We start from the raw sequence: 22,865 nt of genomic DNA on the forward strand, positions 1-22,865 counted from the left end.
CATACAATCAGTATCTCCTCAATGGTATGAGCCTGAATCCATCAAATACCTGCACACCCAAAACAGAAAGATCTACCTAAAATACTGAAAGAAACCATGCAAACAGAAGAGAACAAATACAATAAACACCATTCTTCAATGTTCATATATTTTCTTCAATTGCCATTACAACAATTTTTGCAGCATCTCTATGGTATTGCTAAAATTTAACCTCTACAAAAATCTAACAGCCTAACTGCCTAAAAAATTCTAACCCCTTACAAGAGAAAGGCCCCTGCCTTGTATAGATTTTACAATTTGAACTGGTGGCCACGATCTTTTGCATCTTAGGGTCTTGATTTATCCCACAAAATAAGGCTGCCCATACCCATTTAATTCTTAGTTATCCGGTAGCTGAACATAACTGACCTGTGTCCCCTTGTTTTAAAATATCTTCAACAAAGCCTACAGGCAGCCTTACACTAAACAATTTCAGTTTTTAAAACTGAATTTCTGGAATTAAATCCAGCTGTGCATTTCTTGAGAATGCATACTTTGGTAGCATTCGGTGTGTTCTTCGGTCTTTAATCGCACTGGTGGATTTCAACTCTATGGTTCAGGTGGTGGCCTTTAACTTTGTCGTTTAGGTGATGACGTGCTTCCCAATGCTTGGTTCCAATCTCACACTCCTGCATCTTCTTCTCCAGCTTCCAATGCTTGGCCTTGATCGCGATCCTTCTTCGATTTGCGTTTCAGGCTTTCTCCTGGTTCTTTCCGATGACATTTTCCTACGAACAATCAATTTTAACCCGCATTAATCAATTTGAAAAATTAAGTACATTAATTAGACAAATATTAAATTTAACTTAACGACGTCGGGCTTCGTCTCAATGGAGTTCGGGATTGAGAAGCTCTTTGTGAGATGTATCTTTTAAATGTCTCTCGTCAAACGTGAACTCCGATCCCTCGTCTTGATGATGTTTGGGTGATTTGAATCCACGGAAGCTTCTTGGCTTAATGACTTGCTTTAAAGATGACCAAACTCGGTTGCTTGGGCGAACTTAGACATTCTTCATCTTTTCGGCTTAGATGAAGATTTGGCGAGTTTGGGAAAACCTTAGCTTTATACACCTAACTTTGATAGACTTCGAGTATTTTTCTCCTACTACTCGAGTTTGGTTATGCCCAATGAAATCGCATTTTGTTTTCCTCCATATTCGGCTTGCACAGAAGAAATGCGTAATTCAAATTCGCAGACTTGGGCTCTCACTTCATTTTCGGGTAAAAAGAGGATTTTGCACGTTTTTCTGATCATTTTCGGGCCGAATGGCCTCTATTGCGCGATTTATGTTTTCTTGTTCAGTGTCTTTTCAGCCGAAATGCTTATTTTGAACTTTTACCATTTTCGGGTTAGTTGAGCCTTTTGAAAACCTTCAAAAGTTTCGGACTGAAAGGCAACTTTGCGAACTGTGATGTCCTTTGTTTTTTTTTCGGGCTTGAAGGAGATTTTGTTATTTTCGGCTTTTTACCTTCTCCTTTGAATGTTTTGCGATTTTCTTATTTTTTCTATTTTCAGCCTAGAGGTCGATTTTGGAGAGCTTCATTGAACTTGCATTTCAGAGTTAGAGGCCGATTTGTGAGTGTCTTGCATTTCGGCTTCAGAGGCTGATTTTGGGCCTTTAAATGTGCATTTCGGTCTGGATGACTTATCGCGCGAATTTGTTATAAGCGTCGGCTAGGGCTTCGGGTTCACAGAGTAGAATGCACGCGTTTGTGTTCGAACGCCTTTCTCTTCGTATGGAAGCTCGGGCCTCTGAGAAACAAAATGAGATTTATGTTTCAAACGCCCCTCCATTCTTGTTTTGTGTTTGCTTTACCTTACGAACTTGGGATTTTACAAGGAATGATCGAGTTTGCTTTGATTGCTTGACTTTAACTCAGGCTCTTAAAACACGTAACTCTCACAAACAGGCAGATAGACAAAGGCAGTGGGGGTCCCTGTCAACGACGGGGTGGGATGTGCAATATGCACAACAAAACACGCCACATCTCAGTTGATATTCTTGGTGTTTTTTGGAAAAGGGCATAGTTGGGAAGAAAGCACAGCAAGATGTTTTTCTTCTAATATTCAGGTCATTTTAAATTGTTAAAAACCCAACAAGCTTGTTTATTCTTCTATTCTTTCTTTTAGAGTTTCGAATTCATGGTAGAACTAACTGAAAGGAAGAAAATGCAAAGATACTTTTTGTTATCACTCAATTTGCCTGTGAGTCGGGCATTCAAAAGTAGGAATAATGTATATTCTGAAATAACTTCTGCTCTTATTTGTGTTTACTGAGATTTGAACAATCTGGAGTAGGAAAATTATGTAAATACTCAAGGATGTTGAATAGGGTTTGGGGTTTAAATTATTTGCAAAGAGAATGTGTTATTCTTAGTAATTAGCGCCTAAAGATGAGAATATAAGGTTCTCATTAAAAAAAAAAACTCTGCAATCACTCTGTACAGTATAGGGTTTGACAGAGAATAACTCTTAGCTAAGAGTAATCTTTGCCAAGCAGTATGTTGTACGGCTGTAAAGGCCTCATTAGAACAGTAGATTTGGTAATCAGATATTGATATATTAGAACAGAGAATAAAACCTTGGTTGAGATAAATAGTATGGGCTGGAAATACTAATGTTAGTCAATGGAGACTTGCACCAAAACTGAGTTAAACAAACCCACATAAGTATGGGGTTCATATCTATCTCATGTATACTTAATATGAAAATAGTATAAATGAATACTTGAATGCTTATTTAGCTAAGACAGTCTTGTAATTTAGAACAGTGTTGGAACTGCAGCAAAACCCTTAAATTTCAAAGGTGCTTAATATTCTAAGTTATTCAGAAAGAATATTGTTGAGTTGTTAAGACTAGAATTTAACTCAGCCATAAAGGAATTCATTAAGTGGGAAATTATACTTCAGCAGTGTTAGCTGTCTATACAATCTAAGAATATCTTCCAGAGGATTCAGTTACAACTTATCTTAGTTGGATAAAGGAAAACAGGCTTAAATAGTTTTCTACACTCCTAAATGCAGATTGGCATATTAAGAATTGATTAAGAGCATTTAATAATTGCAGTAGTGGCAAGAGCAATTACAAATGCAGAATACAAAACATTGAATGTACAGAAGAGCTAGTAGCTCTAAAGCCCGTCATTCCTTTATCAAACTAATGAAGACTATTTCAAATCAAGTTGGAGATATGGAAATAGAAATAAACTAATACATCTAATCATATTATGGTCGTAATCTCAGGAAGAGATCGGATAATGGCCATTATATTCAATTAAACCCAATTTTGGATAATTTGATTGTTGCTATTTAATTCAGTGTGGTAAGAAACGACAGGCAAGAGTAGTATTTCAGTACTCATTAATGCAGTTGGGCATAATAAATACCTCAGGTGCACTTAGACATTTAGTAAACTTACCATGGTGCGAAAAGATTGATAGACAAGGGAGTTTATAGTGCTACTTAATGTAGATAGTCATATGTATAGAAATACACAGCTTGATTGCTTCCTAATGCAGTTTGACATTCATATGAAAATTTATAGTTTCACTGGACGGTACAGCAGCAACACGAATGCTCATAATACATACAAAACATAGAAGCTAATACTGATGAGGGAGATAGCAGCTTGTTGTCTATCTCATCTTTCCTCACTAAGCTAAGTTTATCGATTTAAACCATACTACAATAAAACTAGAAAGGAACAATTTACATCAAAAATAATATAAGGCCTTTAACCTCAGGATGAGATAGAGTATTGGCCGATACAATCAACTATGCTAGACTATGGAGAACTATTAACGGTTTGATATTTCATGTAATATTCATGTGTGAAAAGGGCATCATATGTTAATCATTTGCAACCCAATGGCAAATATCGGTTAATAAAGGCCAAGTATGGGTTACTTCTCTTGTGTAAACAACATTGAGATTGTGTGAAATATGAACTATTCGATTATTGTACGCGTGAGAGAGAAGGTTGCTAGCTAAAGGGCACAAGTATGACTCCGTATTAAACTAATCTAGGGTTTTGACAAAAGATAAGTTACAACATAAGAGTATAAGTCACCTCAAGTTTGTTGACCAGCATGTGAAATTGGGTCCAAACCTAAATGACAACCAATGAGCCTCATAGAGTTAGAATGCAATATCATAGAGATAGACATGAGGACTTGGTTACCTTCAGGAATTCAATCCAACCAAGCAAGATTATGAACAATGATTTCATGAATTACTGTGATTGCAAATACGTTAAAACTTTCAGCCAAGGTGATGCTATTTCTGTAAGCGCAATCCAATTTGTTAATCCAGATACACAATCCAGTCAGAGGTCATACTAGTTAGGGGTAGCCTATAGTGTATGACCGATTAGGGATCTGTGTAGGATTATCCACCAGTTCAGATGGCTTGAATCAGGCTTTCTGTTACCTCCCTGTGAAGGGTCGGGCCAATCCAGTCGGATATGGCACGGGGGACTAGTAAGTCCATGGTTGGGCGGAAAAGCGCCCTGGTGATACTTTCCCTCCTCATTGGTCTATTGATAAACTTACGAAAGTTTAGAATTGTGGCATCTGGAAAAATGTATTTTCTAAACCTCTCTTTTCATTTAAATTGAAATGTTAAAGTTACATTCATATCTACTATTTTGCTCATAGCATAGATCTATGTTTAATTCAAGATTTCAATTAAGAACAAGTTTCCTTTTAGTTATTTGATGTTTCTTAAAAAATGGTAGTTTTTCTCTCCTTTTCTGCTACGAAGATGTAAAAGTTGTTATTTCAAATTTGCATAGGTTGTTGCATGTTACATTTCTTGCAGACTTTGTGCTGCAAATATTGAGGATTAAATTATCGTACCTAAATGTTCATAATAGAGAGAGATTATAAGACTTTATGCTTGTAGTTGCTCCTAATTATAATATAGTCTAGAGGTGCACCATATCAACAGACTTTGAGCTGTGAGTTGTACATTGTTATCATACTATTCGTTCTGGAAGGTAGATAGGATAATAGACAAGTGAAGACTTTGAGCTTTTCTTCTATATTCTCATCTCGGGGAAGTGACAAAAGACTTTGTGCTTTCATGGAAACTTTGCTTCCTTTCATATAAAGCATCTTTATTGTTCTTGAAATTTCTAAATTTTTGTATTTGTTACTTTAGCTGCAGTTTCTTTTTTGAAAAGAGAAAAAATATCATCTTTTCTGAAAAAGGAGAAAAGGATGTTGTCCCATCCAAGTTAGATTAGTGTTTAGTTTGTAATAGTAGGAAAGGGGGAGCCTTCCCTTAAAATTAGGAGAGTTTTAACTCACACGCTGTGGCTGAAACCATAAATTTGCACGCCTTCCCTGGTGTACAAAATTTTCGACCAACACTAGTATACCACTTTCTTTAGTTGCAGTTTCTTTTTTGAAAAAGGAGAAAAGGATGTTGTACCACCCAAGTTAGATTAGTGTTTAGTTTGTAATAGCAAGAAAGGGGGAGCCTTCCCTTAAAATTAGGAGAGTTTTTAACTCATGCTGTGGCTGAAACTATAATTTTGCACGCCTTCCCCGGTGTACAAAATTCTCAACCAACACTAGTATACCACTTTGGCAATGGTTTTGTGACATTGGTGGGTGTTGATTGACTATCAACATTCCCATCATTTTTACCATCCATGTTGAATATAGGAGCACTATCTGTAGCAGGTGATGGAGTGGGAGGAGAACTTGACTCACTCTTCTCATAAAAAATTACATCCCTACTAATGTAAATCTTCTTTGTGTTGGGATCCATGAGGCGATATGCCTTGGATTCATTACTATATCCAAGAAAAATACATTGGATTGTCTTTTCATCAAGCTTCTTCCTTTTTTGTTTAGGAATATGCATATAAGCAATGCATCCAAAAATACGAAGATGTGAGATAGAAGGCTTTACCCCCATCCATGCTTCTTTTGGAGTGATGCCATCAAGGGCCTTGGTTGGTGTAGGATTCAAAAGATAAACTGTTGTGTGAACAACTTCAGCCCAATATGCATGTTCTAGTTGAGAATCTTTCAACATACTGCGAATCATCTCCACAATGATGCAATTTATCCGTTCTGCAACACCATTTTGTTGAGGTGTGTATGTTACAGTTAGTTGACAACGAATTCCATGTTCCTTTAGATATGTGGAGAATTCTATGCTGGTGTATTCCCCCTCTCACTTTGAGTAGAGGGTATGAATACAGTGATTCATATATTTCTCCACCTGAGTACAAAACTCTTTGAAATAAGAAAGAGCTTCATCTTTATGCTGCAAACAAAATACCCACATTTTTCTTATATGATCATCAACAAAAAACTGAAAGTACTTGTATCCATTGTGACTAGGTGGCATGGGACCGCACAGATCGGTATGCACCAATTGCAAAGGTTGACTTCATGATGCTCACTGGGATAGAAGGGTGCTCTGTGTTGTTTTCCAGCAATACAACTAGAACAAACAACACTCGACTTCTCAAGTGATGGAGCCCTTTGACCATGCTTTTCTGACCGAGTTTTAGCAGATAACTAGTGTTGAAATGACCAAATCTACGATGCCAAAGTAGAGCAAGATCATTTTCCTTAGTCACTAAGGCTTGATTATTAGAAGTTGTATCAAGCCTAAACATTTTACCAATCTCTGTAGCACTACCAACAATCTTTTTCATTTTTAGACTCTTCTTTGATAAGACAAATTTTTTTATCTTGATTGCTATCAAACACAATCCTAAGGTTGTGGTCAAGAAATTGATTAATAGAAAGGAGATTTTTGGTAAGTCCTGGCACGTATAAGACATTTGTAATCCTGCAACAATTAATTTGAAACTTCAAAGAGATGTCGCCAATACCTTTGATGTCATGGGTGGTATAATCTCCAAGAGTTATTGTACTATGACGAGGTTTCAATTTGTGAAACCACTCCTTCTGTCCAGTCATGTGCTTTGTAGCACCTGAGTCCACATACCATATAGAGGTGGATTGTGAACCATCTTCTAAAGTGTGTGTTGATAGCATGTATTCCTCGTTTGGAGAATCATCTGCTTCAACAACATTGCTTTGTTGCTTTTGTTTGTTCTTCTGCTCCCATTGCGGTTTGCCACCTTGAAAGGGCTTCTTTGGATGTGGTTTGCTGGATGAGCCTTTGTTGAAGGAGTTGTACCAACAATTCTTCACATCATGTCCAACTCTGTCTTAGATTGGACATTGCTTCTGAGGCTTGGATGAATTTCCAGATTTGAGAGGTTTATTGAACTGCTTTATGGGCTTCTTGCCTTTATGACGGGTAGTCATGGCATAATCATCTTGATCATGTTCCTGGCTAATAGATTCTTCTTTCTGGAGAAGATTTACTAGCTTCTTGAATGTGGGGGTTGTCTCATTGACATTCAAAGAATTCACAAATACCTTGTATCTAGATGGTAGTGCTCGTAAAATAATAGGCACCAAAAATGCATCCTCAGTCTTTTCTCCCAATGCTTGTAAGGAAGCTCTCAACTCTGCAATCCTTTTGAGGAAGGATTCTAACTGTTCTCCATTCTTCATCTTTAGATAGTGTAGCTGACTCTACAAATTCAGGATCTGATTCTGTTTTTTCGCGTCATACATTGTCTTGAGCTTGTCCCATGTGTCCTTGGCTATGGACGAGCCGCGGAGAAAGGGCTGAACATCAGCATACACACTGAACACAATGATCAACTTTTCCTTTCTGTCAACTTGATCAATTTTTTTTTGCTCATCAATATCTGTCTTATGTCTTGTTGTGGTGCCACTGACCACATCCCAAACTTCTTCAAGCTTAAGTTGAGTTTTGAGTTTGGTCTTCCAAGCAGAATAATTATTTCTGCATAGCAACTAAGAATCTGGAAGTAGGAATTTTGGAGAATTTCCTGCCATTGTGCTAACAAATTATTTTATCCTATTTCTCGTCACTTAGTTTAGCAATGTGCCACAGAGGAGAGGATAATATAGGAATAAAATAACATGTTTTGAATTTTTATTTTTATTTTTTATAAATTGAGAGTCAGATAATCTCAAATGTATAAGAAAATTTTACAACCAATCATGCAAAAACTTAGCTACTACAACAGGCATGAAAATTGATGCAGAGTTTGAAGATTGGGAAGCCTCCATCGAGATTGCATAAAGATCAAATGGAACAATTAATGCTACAATTGGCATTGCAACTCTTAGGTTTGATCTTACTTTTTAGTGAAATTCAAATAAAAATGCATGCAAATAAAAATGTACCTTCTTGCCCTCAATCCATTGCAAATTCCTTAGACACTTTGAAGACCAAAGACAACTCAGTGCCCTTCTATTATGCAAACTCTGTGAAGACCCAACCCGACCTAGCTCCCGATGAGATGTGCGAGATGGAAACAAAGCGATATATCTCCAACGTACAAAGCCTTCAACTGAAACCAACTATGCAATCCTTTGTCCAAACCAACGGACATTAATAATCTCATATAGAAATCTCGAGTTCAATTGAAAAACATATCACGTAGAACCTAGAATCACCTCATTGAGCTCAGTGCGACACACTAGCGTAACCACAAACTCATAATATTATTCTCCCACACTGTCGTGAATGATGGAGCCGATCAAACAAAGAGATCCCAGACCAAATAAAACCGAAATTGAAGAAATAAACTGTGGAAGAAGAGCCTCTGATATAGGGATTACAGCATGGTGCCAATCACGGATGTTGGGATTGAAGGTTCCAACGTAGGCCAGTAGGATCAAAGTGCCCTCAAATTGGTAATACAACCCGCTGTTGAATGCTCTAAGCTTCTTGATTTGATCACAAATGAGATTCAGGTCATAAATCCTAGCTCCTGATATTCAACCAACAGCAAAACTAATCTTCAGAAGTCTTTGCATGGAACTACATGCCCAACGATGCTAATGATCTTGAGCTATGAATATACTTGCACTTTGGACTCCAACCATGAAACAAATCGACAAAACTGCTCAAGAAAGAAGTGAAAGAAATGAAATAAATTGACTTCTTTGATGGGAACTCAGCTTCTCAGGTCTCCATAACACATGAAGAAATTGGAATCACGCACGATATGAATTGCACTCTCAATTAAATTGGAATTGCCCATGAACTCTTTTAACAATTCTTTGAGATTCAAACAGCTCCCAATCTTCAATCAAAGTTCACCTTAAAATGCCACATTTGTCGAGACAATGAATGACCAACCACAATCTCTTCCCACATAGTAATCAAGAAGGTCAATTTGCAAATTCAAGCTACAAAATAGCCATTGAAATTAAATTGTAGGCACAGTGTAATGCCCCGCCAGGAACCCTAAAGGAAACAACACAACTAGGCAACTAAAGGGTGAAATAATTTTTTTTTAAAGACTAAGTGCACTAACTATAACCATTGCACGTTTAATAACATAGTGGAAGTCTAACATATGATTTCCTAAGGGTTACCAACGAAGATTAATTCGTAGATTACATTAACACCACAGTTAATCCAATTGTCCATTTAATTAGATAAATTAAATGCTTAAGTTTAAAACTAAATATACATCTAAATTCCATAATGAAGAAATGAAAGTACTCCAATGTATCCAATTTCCATAAAACAATTTAACATAAGATCAAAGCAACTGAAATAGCATACATTCCACTGACATACTATTACAATATCCATAAATACACGGCTTCCAATAATGCCACAGATTACAAAGTTACAATATCAAGGTTACATAAAAGTCTGATACAATGACCACAAGGTCTCAACTGAACAATGATCTTGAACAAAAGCTGGTACATGAACCAGGAACCAAGAAACACCAGCGAAGCCTTTCTTCGCCTGAAGATACAATCCAGAATATCCGATGGGAAGTGGCACTACCACCCGACCATGCGATCTCAAAATAGAACCACCCCATCGTGCTAGGAGATAGTAGAAAACCCTCAAGCAAGCAAAGTAAGACAAATACGAAAGGACTACAAGACTCCGCAAACACCCATGTAACTCAACTCACAAAACACAAGTGACTCTAAGGAGAGAGTGTCATCGCATGTCTTATGGTGGATACCATGGTACAACCTCCATAGGTCCTGGCCCCCATCCTGGGTTTCTCCTGGTAACTTCTCCCGAGCCTCCGGTTCCAACTAAGTCTCATGCGGACCCTACCAATCCTTTCGTGAAGACAAGGTGGTAAGTTTGCCATTCCAGGCCTTCTCGTAGCATTATGAGCCCTGTACTAGCACTACACCTATGCACGAGGTACATTATCTTAATTAATATTTATCTCACTCCCTCCCAATATATTATTAGGTTATCACTTTTTAACTAACTTTCGACGGGTTATCCTGTCATCCACTTCGGGCACGGCCCCCGCTCGAATGCCACTCTCTCTCATAGGACACTAACAGGAAAGGTCTCTCTACGAGAACTCTATGACAAAACAGACAGCCATAACTAATCCTGACAAACCACAGGTGAAGGATACACTAACCCAAGATTGACCATTTGGACAAAACACACAATGGCTCACATCAACGGGGTTATACAACAACACCTGACCAAGGAGAAATAACATAGAACATAATGACAACTCAACCAGAATTGCAATGAAATTAAGCTTGACTGCAAACACCATTTACACAAGATCCTAATACAGACAATCTTTTCTTTAAACAGCCAAAAGCATAAATAACTTGCAATTAAAGATTTTCCAGAAAATAAGAAAATACAACTATATTAATACAAAGAAATCAATTTTGTCATTTGTCCAATAAAGTTAAATAATATCACATAAAAATTAACCCCCTAATTACATGTTCATGATTAATTTACAAATAAACCTGATTAGATTATATCAATAATCTAAATTAAATTCCAAATTAAAAATTATATATAATAATATAATATAATTACATAAATATATATATATTCTACGAATATAATATTATATAATTATATCACATTAAAACATATAATAAAAAGATGATTTAATTTGAAATATCTTTCATTTCCAAAATAACATAATTAAAACCACATAAAATACTATATACATATATATATAATATTTTTTTAATTTTTTATTTATTTTTAATTAATTTTTAAAAAAAAATTTTCAATTTATTTATTTTTTTTATTAATTTTTTTTTTAATTAATGTTTTTTAAAAAAAAAATTTAATTTTTTTTAAAAAATTTTTTAAAATTTTTTAAATACAATAACATAAAACTAAATTTCCAATTCCAATAAAATTCACTTCCACAGAATTTTATTTAATACAATTTTTTTTTAAATAATTAAATAAACTATTTTTTTTCCAAAATTAAATAACCCAATAAATTTAATTAATGATTAAATTTATTTCTATAAAAACTAATTATATCACAGAGATACACAAATATTAAAAAGGACTGTCATAGCCAAATATCGAAACAAAAATCAAACAAGAGGGAATGGTTTCTCTGGTAAATCTCATTCCTCCCAAATCTTGCAATTTTCATGCACAATAAAAATCTTGGCGAAATTTGTCATAATAACTTTTTCCAATTTTCTTAAAATTTAATCTACAAACACCTAGGAAATCACTTCTTTCCATAAACTAGAAATTAACTTCAGGAATGGACTTTAGCCAAGAACAAGAAATAATCAGATAGGATTTTAAATTTGACAAACATCTTAACACACACATCATTCAGAAAGATAAAAGAAATAAAATATTTTCTTTAAAACAAACAATCAAACGAAGCCACCCAACCTGGTATAGCTTTCCTGCAAGAAATTTGTAGAAGAGAACCAATCCTTCAACAAGCTTCCAAATAAATTTCTCTTCACCTAAATCCTTGACCTATTTCCTGTGTAACTAAAATAAAGACCTATTCCCCTATTTAAACTAAAATTCTAGGTTCAATAGCTTTTTCTCAAAAAACCTAAATTTAGAATAAAAATAATTTTATTTTCTTTTCTAATTTTATAACAAAAGATAAGCTAACATGCAATAATTAAAAATCATTATTCTTTCTTTTGTTTTCTCATGCAAATTAATTAATTTTCTAAATAAAGAATTAAAACAATACTTTAATTCTAATTAATTCATTTATTCATTTATTTATTTATTAATTTATTTATCCTTTTATTTATTTATTTATTTAAAATTCTAGGAAACAATAAATATAATTAATCTAATTTATTTTTCCACTAAAATTTCAATAAAATATATTTCTAATATCATGCAGCTTGCAACTTAATTTAATTATTTCTTTTAATTAACTAAATTTATAATCTCAATGCATAAACATTCAACTATGAGACAATTCCATAAACTTAATTAATTAATTAATTCAAATCCACAAAAACACACAACTGAGCAAATCAAAGCAAAGACTCATAAGAAGATTAAATGACAAAATACGAAGGCCAAACTAACTGACAGGACGACCAACTGACGACACTCACACGAGTGTAACTGAGTAAAATAGGGTCAACTACTATCTCCTCTACTTCCATCGGAAAATATAAGGCATGCTCAGACTTGTGAAGCCAGGTGGAGACGATACCCCTTACCTACCCGATACTTGTACCTGCAATATCCTGCATCACCGAACCACACATGCATATATACAATATAGAAAACACGGTGTACACACCGATGAAGGAGAATCGCGACGTTCCCTGTCACCGAAATGAGTGAAGGAAAATCGTCCCCTTGCATCCAATACACTCGCAGACACACAACATATAATTCCACATTGCATAAATAAAGTAAAATGTCAGTACATAGCAATAATCCATAAAATGCCATAAATCACAAGTACTGAAATACTGCAAATAAATTATGCATCTCATATCCAGATAAAGCATGAAATGATGTCATAAAAATCTAAATTACACATCATGGTAATGTATCCACTGAAAACAAACAATAATAAAGTATGAGTCTAAAGAGTTCAAACGAGTAGGGGTACTACACACAGAATCTGCATATGCTTTGATACCATATCAGCATTTTAGAATATAAACCCGATATCAAACTTTGTATTAGATGATATGAATTTATACATGATTAAATGAGAAAGCTTGTGTATATGCTGGTGTGACGGGTTCAACAGATAGCTGAAATTAGCTAACAAACTATTAACAAAACAATAACAAATAGATCGCACGGGTAGAGGGATGGAATAGCCAACAATGATATCAGTCCTAGTAGCAGCAAAAATCAGAACCATAACATCATCAAATGTAACAGAAGACTCATATACAAGCTGCCCAATGATAGTGTACTTCTCGCTAGAAATCCAAGACACTATTTGACTTGCAGAGAAAGATTGTATTGGAAGAGTTTCAAGGAGAAAAGCAACAAGCATATCAGTAAGTTTCCTAACATGGTAGAATATGCCATAAGTTTATTTTCTACTTTAATGTTGAAAATTTTATTTGGATATCAAATTTTGCTTGTGGAAGGACTTAGAGAATGCATAGTTTTCCTTCAGAAAGGGTAATGGTTTGGAACATCAGTATCTAGAGTTGGGTGTAGCATGAGATGACGTTTAATGATGCCATTTTTCGACCCTCATATGTGCCATTACTATTCCAAATCAGATCCTAAAGTTGCATCAAGCATGCTTCAAACAGAGGAAATATTTGAAGCAATTTGTGATGTATCCTATAGGGAGTGTCTCCACAACTCTAAGGTAAAGGAGATAATTGTTTCTAAGATTGGTATTCACTATTATGAAGGATATATTTTTTTGTTGTAACTAATAGTATGCAGAAAATCAGATTTTTTTTTTAAAGAAAGGTTGCAAAAGCTTTGGGACTAGTTTTCTTGGTGACTGTACATGTATACAGTTTTGCAAAAAAGTTGAAAAGATGAGGATATTGATTGAAAAAGGTGCAAGGTATGCTATTAAATCTCAATTTATATGAAGTAATATTTTCCATATTGAACATCATCTCATTATGTCAGAGCACATGTATAATTTTTAAGGAATCTTTAGGATATGTGAGAGAAAGAGGCAACAACACAGGTTCAGGATTGCAGTCTGATTTGCATTTTGGAATGATTGATTATTATGGTATCATCTTGGAACATCATGGTTGTAACTGCTTGAGTACTAGCAATTTTTGGAAAGGACTTGTCATGTCCCTTTTTCAAAAAAAATTTAAATAGTAAGCCCAGTTGTCCCGAGATAGCAAATTAGGATCCATTGTTAGTTCAAAAAATAATATCAAATTTGGTGACCTGGTCAGTCATGGATATTATTTTCCCAACAAAGATATCTAAATTAAATATCTCCCCAATTGAGGCATTGGAAATCATAAAACCTCTCATGGCTTGTCTTTTTGGCAATGAGTGGCTTTTGGCAATTTTGAGAAATGGCAAGTTTCTGTGAAAGTTGTAGAAGTCTAGTGACACATGGAAAAAGGAGGTTACTTATAGTGCATGCAAGATTCCTTCCATTTTTGGCATGGGATTTGGGTGCCCAACTTGGGTTTTGGAAGTAATTTTGATATATGTATGGTTCTGGGCCTTTGGCTTCAATTTGTATTATTCTTGTTGCAGATTTTGCTGAGCCTATCCTTGTTTCTTTAGTGGCTGATAAACCAGTGGAGAAGGAGACTATAGAATGAGATTTTGAAAGTTTCCAAGTGATCTAAGGACGGGAGTCAAAGGATTACCATTGAAAAATCTCATTTATCACTATGCTGATTAGTTTAGGATTTCTTCAGTTAGTAGTTGTTTGGAGTGTGATTTTTGACTTGGAGTGCCTCAGTGTTTTGCAGAAGTTCATGGTAGCCTTGAAGTTGTGGGATTGTTGTTATTTTATGTATTTTCATGATATTTTGTTTTTAATAAAGTTGGCTTCAAGTTTTTTGAGTTAATCTTGAAATTTGGTGAAGCTTGCAATGAGTTTTCTTTCAATTTTGCTTCCAGATTTGTATCAGGTTTGCAGCAGATTTAATGTGTTGTTTAAGACAGAAAATTAATGTATTTTTCTTGAAATAAATCTGAAATAATCATTTAATATCAGTTTTCAAAAAGTTTCCTAAAGTTTGGGTGAATTTTTGAGTCTTTCTGTTAGCCATTCGTAATGTCCCTGAAATCTGAAGAAATTATTAGCATCCCTTGGCCAACACCTCCCTTAAAAACCTAAGGAAACAAAAAGATTAAATAATTTTGCTCAGCCACACTAGAGGACAAAGGTCACTAGCAGACAAAAGTAACTAAAAGACAAAATATTTCAAGACAAAAAGATAAGGAAATGTATCATGCCCAGCCGTAAGTGATTATCAATAGGCAGAAATGGTGTTATTAGGTGCTGCAATCAATATTATTAAAAGTCAGCAATGAAAAGGCAGTAAGTATATTATTTAAGGCAAGAGTTAAAAGGGAGTAACTAATAAAGCAGCGCTTTCCTAGAACATGAAATAATCAAAATGTAATTAAGTTTAAGCCAGTCATTAGGAGGAAGGGTTGTGACTCCGTCGAAGGGGTAAAAATGTTGAAGAGTCATGACTTCTCCCTGATAGTAGAGGATATAAAAGGAAGGAGAATAAAATAAGAATGGAGGGGAGAGACATATTGAAAGATCCTTGAAAAGAAATCTTATCCAAATTGCTGATTGTTTTCAAATTCAAATTCTTTGACCAGCGAAAAGTGTTTTTCGGGAGTTTGTGGTTTTTCAATTATTTTGTTATTTTTTGGAATTTTGACAATGCATGAAAATATAATAAATGCAATACAATAAATATTGAGTTGGAAATGAAATTCAAACTTTTGATTTTTAATTGCAGCAAGTACATATAAATTTGAAATGTAATTAGCAAACTAAGCCAATTAAGGCCGACCAGAAGTCCAGCGTTGGCGTTTGAAGGTGGAATATAAGCTTGGAACGAGGAATGACTGAACCAAGCGCCTCCAGTTGCTATTAATGGCTGCAAATGACTTTATTTCACTCTAGGATAATTATCTAAAACCTTTTGATAAAAAAACCCCAAGTTTGGTATGAATCTTGAAATCTTGCTAGGCAAGATCTCCAAAATTAGCCAATTTTCCCAGTATTTTGCTGTTGTAGATCAGAATTGACGTCCTTCCACCAAAGAAGCTATTGGATTATTCTTATTTGCTGATAACAATAAAATTTGAGCACTCAAACCAACTAATTAACCCTTAATTTATTTATTTGCCTTCCCCAGGCAAAGTAAGTGGTACGGCCCTGCTGGGAAAGGTACGACCTGCATAAAACAATATCAAATGTGTTATTTGCTGATGGAACCTTGCCCAGATCTGATCAGTTGCCTCCTATACTACTGTAACTGACAAATGCGTGTTGATTTGACCCTCTATTGGTCATATGAAAGCTGATATAGCTCCCACGTGGTGTCACAATGAAAGGGTTTTCGTCCTTCCACTACAAATCAGAGGGTACCGTCTCCAATTTGCTGTTCTCTGCCATATTGCAGAACTGAACCTTCAAAATTAGATGTAAAAATAAAATTCAGAATGTTCTCCAATTACCCCCAAACCTTCCTTTTACCTCTCCAACCCTAATTCCAACTTCTCATGGCATCTTAGAAAGATTCCCATGGAATCTTAAACCTGCAAAAAGGTACGCCCAATTATGGGTAAGCTCATCATTAAAGTGGGGCCACCTTTTGATTAAAACAACAACTTAGAAAAAGCTGCCATGGTGAAAACATAAAGTTGTTTAATAATCATCTTATAACTTATTTACTTTTTGTATTTTTAGAAAGAGTAACTTTCATAACTTTAAATTATAAAGTTATTTTATTAACTTACCAAAGTCATAAAAATGAATAAGTATAGAACTTTCTTTGGTAAGCAACTCATCTCCAACCACTAAATTCACCTGTGGAGATGAATGACAGGTGAATCTCCATCCTAGTAGATCACTCAGAAAGTGGGGACATTACAGTACTCCCTTCCCGAGATTGCTTGTCCTCAAGCAATTGAAGAGATGGATGCTGCAAAATAGCTTCACCTTGCCAAGTGGCATCCTCAATAGGTAAATCTTTCCATCTGACCAAATACTCCCGGATTACCTTATTTCGTAAATTCTTCTCATGCTGATCCAATATCTCTACAGGTACCATAATCAACTTACACTCCTCATCCAAGGGTGGTAGTAGTGTACTAATGAAGTCACTGTGTGCTGTCCAATTGCCTTCTTGAGGCAAGATACATGAAAGACATTATGAACCTTGCTCTCTGGTGGAAGCTCAATCTCATATGCCACTTCCCAAACTCTCCTCAAAACACGGTACAGACCATAGAATCAAGGCTTAAGCTTCTCTGCCCCACTCATTTTCACAGAACGCTGTCGATAAGGCTGGAGGTGCAAGAATACCATATCCCCAACCTCAAATGTTTTCTCAGTCCTATGGCCATCAGCATATAACTTCTACTGATTTTGGGCTCGCTGAATGTTTTCCTTAAGTGCCTTGAGGATGTCTTGGCTTTCTTGAAGCCAATCCTGTGCCAGTGGTGCTCTATTATCTCCAAGTGCCAAATTCATGAATTTCATAGCATTGTAACCATATAGTGCACGAAAAGGAGACATATCAATAGACATGTGATGTGTTGTGTTGTAGCAAAGCTCTCCCAAATATAACCAACGAACCCATGTACGCTGCTGTCCTGACACAGTTGTGTAAATACCCCTCAAGCCACTTGTTCACAATCTTAGTCTGTCCATCAGTTTGAGGGTGATAGCTGGTGCTAGGTGTCAACTTGGTGCCAATAAGTCTAAACAACTCTTGCCAAAAAGAACACATGAACCGGCTATCACGGTAACTGACAATGGTCTTTGGAAGACCATGGTGCCTAAATACTTCTCTGAAAAACAGATCAGCACCTGTGAAGCTGTATATGCTGCTGCAATGGGAAAGAAATGAACATATTTTGCCAACCTGTCCACTACTACATATATGCAATCTTTCCCTTGCACCTTGGGAAGACCCGTGATGAAATCCATTGAAATACCGGTCCATTTTTGCTCTAGAATGTGTAATGGTTGCAGTAGACCAGCAGGGTGTGTATTTTCAGTATTATTTTGTTGGCAAGTAATACACTCCCTTACATGTTGTAAAACATCATCTTTGAGGCCTTTCCAAGAGAACTTTTCTCTAATCTGCCTGTAAGTCTTACCATACCCTTGATGTCCAGTTACAGGAGTGTCATAAAAAGCATGTAAAATCTGATTTTTCAGTTTAGATTCCAGAACTAAATAAATTCTCTCCTTGTAGTAAATCACATCATGCACAACTGTGTACCGGTCATCCTGAATGATCCCATCCATAATTTCACATTCATGCTGATTTTTGGAATACTCTACTAAAAGTTGAGATTTCCAATCAGCTGAAATCTCACTCAATGAACAAAGGGCAGCAATGGATGGCTTCCTAGATAATACATCAGCAGCTACATTATTTTTCCCCTTGACATGTTCAATGTCAAAATCATATGCTTGGATCTTACTGACCCATTTTTGCTGCCTCTCATTAAGATCTTTTTGTCCTAAAAAGTACTTAAGGCTGTTATGATCAGCTCTAACAATGAATTTCCTCCCCACTATGTACTGTCTGAATTTTGTGAGAGCATGCATAATAACCAACATTTCTTTATCATAGGGAGACTATAATTTGTCATTGTTTTTCAATTTTCTACTCTCATACACAATAGGATGATGATTCTGCATAAGTACTCCACCCACACCTTCTCCAGAAGCGTCACATTCAAGCACAAAAGGTTGGGTGAAATCAGGAAGTGCCAACACAGGACAAGTGCTCATCACCTGCTTAAGCCTATCAAATACCTCCTGTGCTTCCTGAGTCTATCTAAAAGCCCCTTACCGGGTAAGATCTATCAAAGGTGCTGCAAGTTGAGAATAACCCCTTCCAAACCTCCTCTAATAAGCACATAAACCAAGGATGTAGGAACCCACACCTGGTGGACTCTAACCAAACACAATTTTCTGCCTTTGTTTGATTTTTCAATGTTTTCAGTGTTTGGGTTTTGCTTGAGTTTTCAATGATGTTTCACCAAGGAATAAAGAAAGTGCAAATAACATATGCTGCAAACTAGAGTATGGAAATGAGAGCTACAGCCATAAGCATTTTATCGAACATTTGCCATGCAATTCCTATTATGAAATGTTGACTTTCAGCTAGGGACATTAAGACAAACAGTTATCTTGCAAACTGAAATAAATACTACAAATATATCATATGCAACTCCTTTTTATTGATGTCCCAATTACCACAGATATGAAAGGGCCAAGACTCTTGGCTGACAGCTGAATATGATATGAAACAAAATACCCAGGTCTGAGTACAATGACAGCATACAACCAACTTCGAATGTCTATTAAATACTGAAATTAAATGCAAGAGAACCTGATCCAATGAAGCGCCTACGTTGTGGGTAATGTAGCAACTCAAATACCATGTAAATTGTGAAGCAACATGTGTGGCTACTGCTGCTATAGTACGGCCTCCAACAATTATAATTTCTGCCCAAATTCCAATGTCATGACAGCAGCAACTAATCTGGAAATGAGCAGCAATTAAAACCCTTGAAGAACCCTTGAGTAGACTCAACTAAGATGCAATATACTGTAGCGATTTTACTATTCACGTATCACTGTAGCGTTTCACTATTCACGAGTTACTGTTCATGCGCATTGTTCACGACACTGTAGCGCATTGTTCACGGCACTGTAGCAGTGGATGAAATAACTTGCAATCTGCTCTTAAAACCTTGAATAACTTGTTGATAATCTCTCCCAACAAGAATGATATAACTCCATGTGCCAAAGAAGGATGATTCACAACCAACTATAAATGTTCTTCAACAATAAACTTCAAACCCTTGTAGAAAACTTCACCAATTTGCACAAATGAAAGAACTGAAGTATTCTTTCCCACAACTGCAATAATTCAGATGTTATTTCACACCTTCAAAATTGCTATCAATAGGAAGTTTTCGTTTCCTATGATCAAAGAAGAAAATTGCGAAAGCCCTAGGCTCCACAATAAAAATCAAAATACTATTCATCAACTGGATGCCGAGAATGAACTCTTGCCTTTCCTTCTATTCTTTCCTTAAGAGAGCTCAAACACCTTCCTGGCCAATGTGGGATAAAAGATTTATTCCCACATTAAATTATTCACTTAACGCGCTTTATTATATTAAAGTGACTTTATTATTATAAAGTTACTTTAGAACTTTATAATAATATTAAAATATTAAATAAATCACTTAAGTCACCTAAACTTTAATATCTCTTGATGTACTTGTCTGATTGCTAAGCCGTCTGAGCCAGGAGTCGACTCTCCCTGTTCTCCATGTGATTGGATGCCTGTCTAAAAATAGAAACCCTGAATAGTGACTTACTATAAATAGTAAGTATGTGGAACTGAGTCTAGAAATAGCTGCAAAGGCCCAATCAAGGTCGACACTGCCAATAAGCTTTGCTCAGGTGTCTTTCTATTAATAGGAACCCTGACTCTCCCAAAATTGTAACTTACTATAAATAGTAAGTGTGCCAATCTGAGTCAAAAAACCTGTGCAAAGGCCAAAACCTGAATCCAGCTGAAGAGTAATGTCTCTAATCACCAAGTAACTGCCACACGAGGCCCTCTATCAATAATTGTTAGCCTACGAGGGTCAAATGATAGGCTAATTCTTACAAACTCTGATGCTCGCAAAATGGGGACATTACAAAGGAAACCACACAACTCTGAAATATTCTTGGGAGGTGGCCAATCAATAATAGCTTGGATCTTTTCCTGATGGACTTTGACTCCATCAACTCCTATCACATGACCCAAGTATAAAATCTCAGTGAGCCCAAATTCGCATTTGGACATCTTAGCATAAAAGGACTGAAATTCCATAATGCTTAACACCTCTAAGTGCCTTAGATGTTCCTCCCTTGATCTGCTGTAAATCAATATATCATCAAATAATACCAATACAAACTTATGCAGATGCTTATTAAATATGTGGTTCATACATGACTTAAATGTAGCAGGGGTGTTAGTGAGACCGAAAGGCATCACTAAGAACTCATAATGACCATAATGGCATCTGAAGGCTGTTTTGTGAATATCAAACTCCCACGCCTTAATCTGGTAATATCCTGATCGTCGAAGATCAATCCTCGAAAAATAAACTGAGCCATGAAGCTCATCCAACAATTCATCTATGCGTGGAATGGGGTACCGATTCTTAATGGTTTTCTTATTAAGTGCACGGTAGTCAATACACATGCGTAGGGTCCCATCCTCCTTCTTCACCAACACAACTAAAGAAGCAAAGGGACTAGACCTCGGTCTAATGAATCCCATGTCCAGAAGTTCCCTGATGGTCTTCTCAATCTCATCTCTGTAGGCCTTAGGATGGCGGTAAGGAGTGGTCATGACTGGTTTTGCTTCATTGTCTAATTCAATCACATGCTCAAAGCCTCTATTTGGTGGTACTCTAGGTGGTATATCACCAAACACCACCCCTTGCTTATCTAAAATCTGTTGTATATCAATGTGATATGATTTGCCATCCTGACATGAAGGTGCTTTAGATAAAATAAAGCATTGTGTAGCCCAAAGGATATCTCTGTGCAGGATAATAGTCTCCATCCTATGGGAGGAAACCTCCTTGGGGCCTCCATCCGATAATGCCCTCAATATTCTCTTCTTAACTTCAACTAAGAACTTCAACTGCATTCTACGGTGATCAATGACATATCTGCCAATTTTGTGTAACCACTGCATACCTATAACTGTATCATAGTCCTCTAAGGGTAAAACATAAAAGTTATCTGTCAAAGTGTAGTCCCCCATCTGGATACTGAGCTGAGGAATCCTCCTGGTACATCCCAACACTGCACCATCTGCAACCTTCACACCAAATCTTGAAAATTCTTGTGTCTGTAACCCACATCTCTCTACCATATGTTGATCAATAAAGTTATGGGTCGCTCCAGTATCTACTAAACACACTACACGCTGCCCCTGAATAGTTCCCTTCAATCTGAAAGCATGGAACTTAGGATAACTGGAAAGAGTGGCCATGGTAACATTGGTTGTAGCCTATGCATCAATAGAGTCAAGCTCAATCTGGGGAGACTCAATATGCTCTTCCTCATCATCAGTGTCCTGTATGTGCTCATCCTCCACATCTGAGCTCACTTCAATGAGATGAGCTTTGCCTTTGCCAAGGCATATGTTACCCAGTTCCCAAGGTTCCTTACAAGTAAAACACAGTTTCTTTCTCCGTAATTCATTTCTAGTCTCTTGATCAATCCTAGGAGAAGATATGTTACCCTTCTGTGGATTGAAAGGCTTCTGGAAGGGTTTGGAGTTCCTGGGAAAGGTTTTGTTTTGCTGAAAAGTGGATGATGGGGGAGTGGTGTCCAAGTCTAACGTGAGTCGAATAGCCTCCTGCAAAGTCTTAGGCTTCAAAGCCTTGACTAAACCACTGTATCTCTCATGAAGTCTCTCTATGAAGAGCATAACTACCCTCCTATCAGGCATCTCCGGTATTTTCATTGCTATATTCTGAAATTCATTAATATATGTATCCACATGACCCGACTGTTTCAGGAGAGCTAAATCCCTGTAATAAAGTTGCACATCTTTCTTGTCAAATCTAGAAATCAACCTCTCTGTGAACTCTGCGTATGAATGAATGAGAGCGTGATTCTGCATGACCAATCCATGGTGCAACCAGTCATATGCGACACCCTCCAAATGTAGGACAGCAATCTGAATGGCTTCGTTTTCAGCCATGGGTTTCAAGGAGAGACATAT

At 36.3% G+C, this 22,865-nt stretch overlaps 1 protein-coding gene across 5 annotated transcripts in view; it reads left to right on the plus strand.

The window, feature by feature from the left end:
• LOC131034286 (DNA ligase 4) overlaps positions 1-22,865 on the plus strand; it is a 308,263-nt gene that overhangs the window by 261,964 nt on the left and 23,434 nt on the right. For 2 of the 5 annotated variants that reach the window (XR_009103769.2, XM_057965753.2), the window contains exon 26: positions 13,632-13,690. The exons of the other annotated variants lie outside the window; for them this stretch is intronic. Coding sequence is in view for 1 of the 2 variants with exons in the window: in XM_057965753.2 (XP_057821736.2) it covers positions 13,632-13,638 (7 nt within the window). In the remaining variant the exon portion in view is untranslated. Of the gene's footprint in view, positions 1-13,631; positions 13,691-22,865 lie in introns of those variants that run through there. 5 annotated transcript variants of the gene reach the window in all.

Source organism: Cryptomeria japonica, chromosome 5 (assembly GCF_030272615.1).
Source record: "Cryptomeria japonica chromosome 5, Sugi_1.0, whole genome shotgun sequence".
In the NCBI taxonomy this organism is placed as follows: domain Eukaryota; kingdom Viridiplantae; phylum Streptophyta; class Pinopsida; order Cupressales; family Cupressaceae; genus Cryptomeria; species Cryptomeria japonica.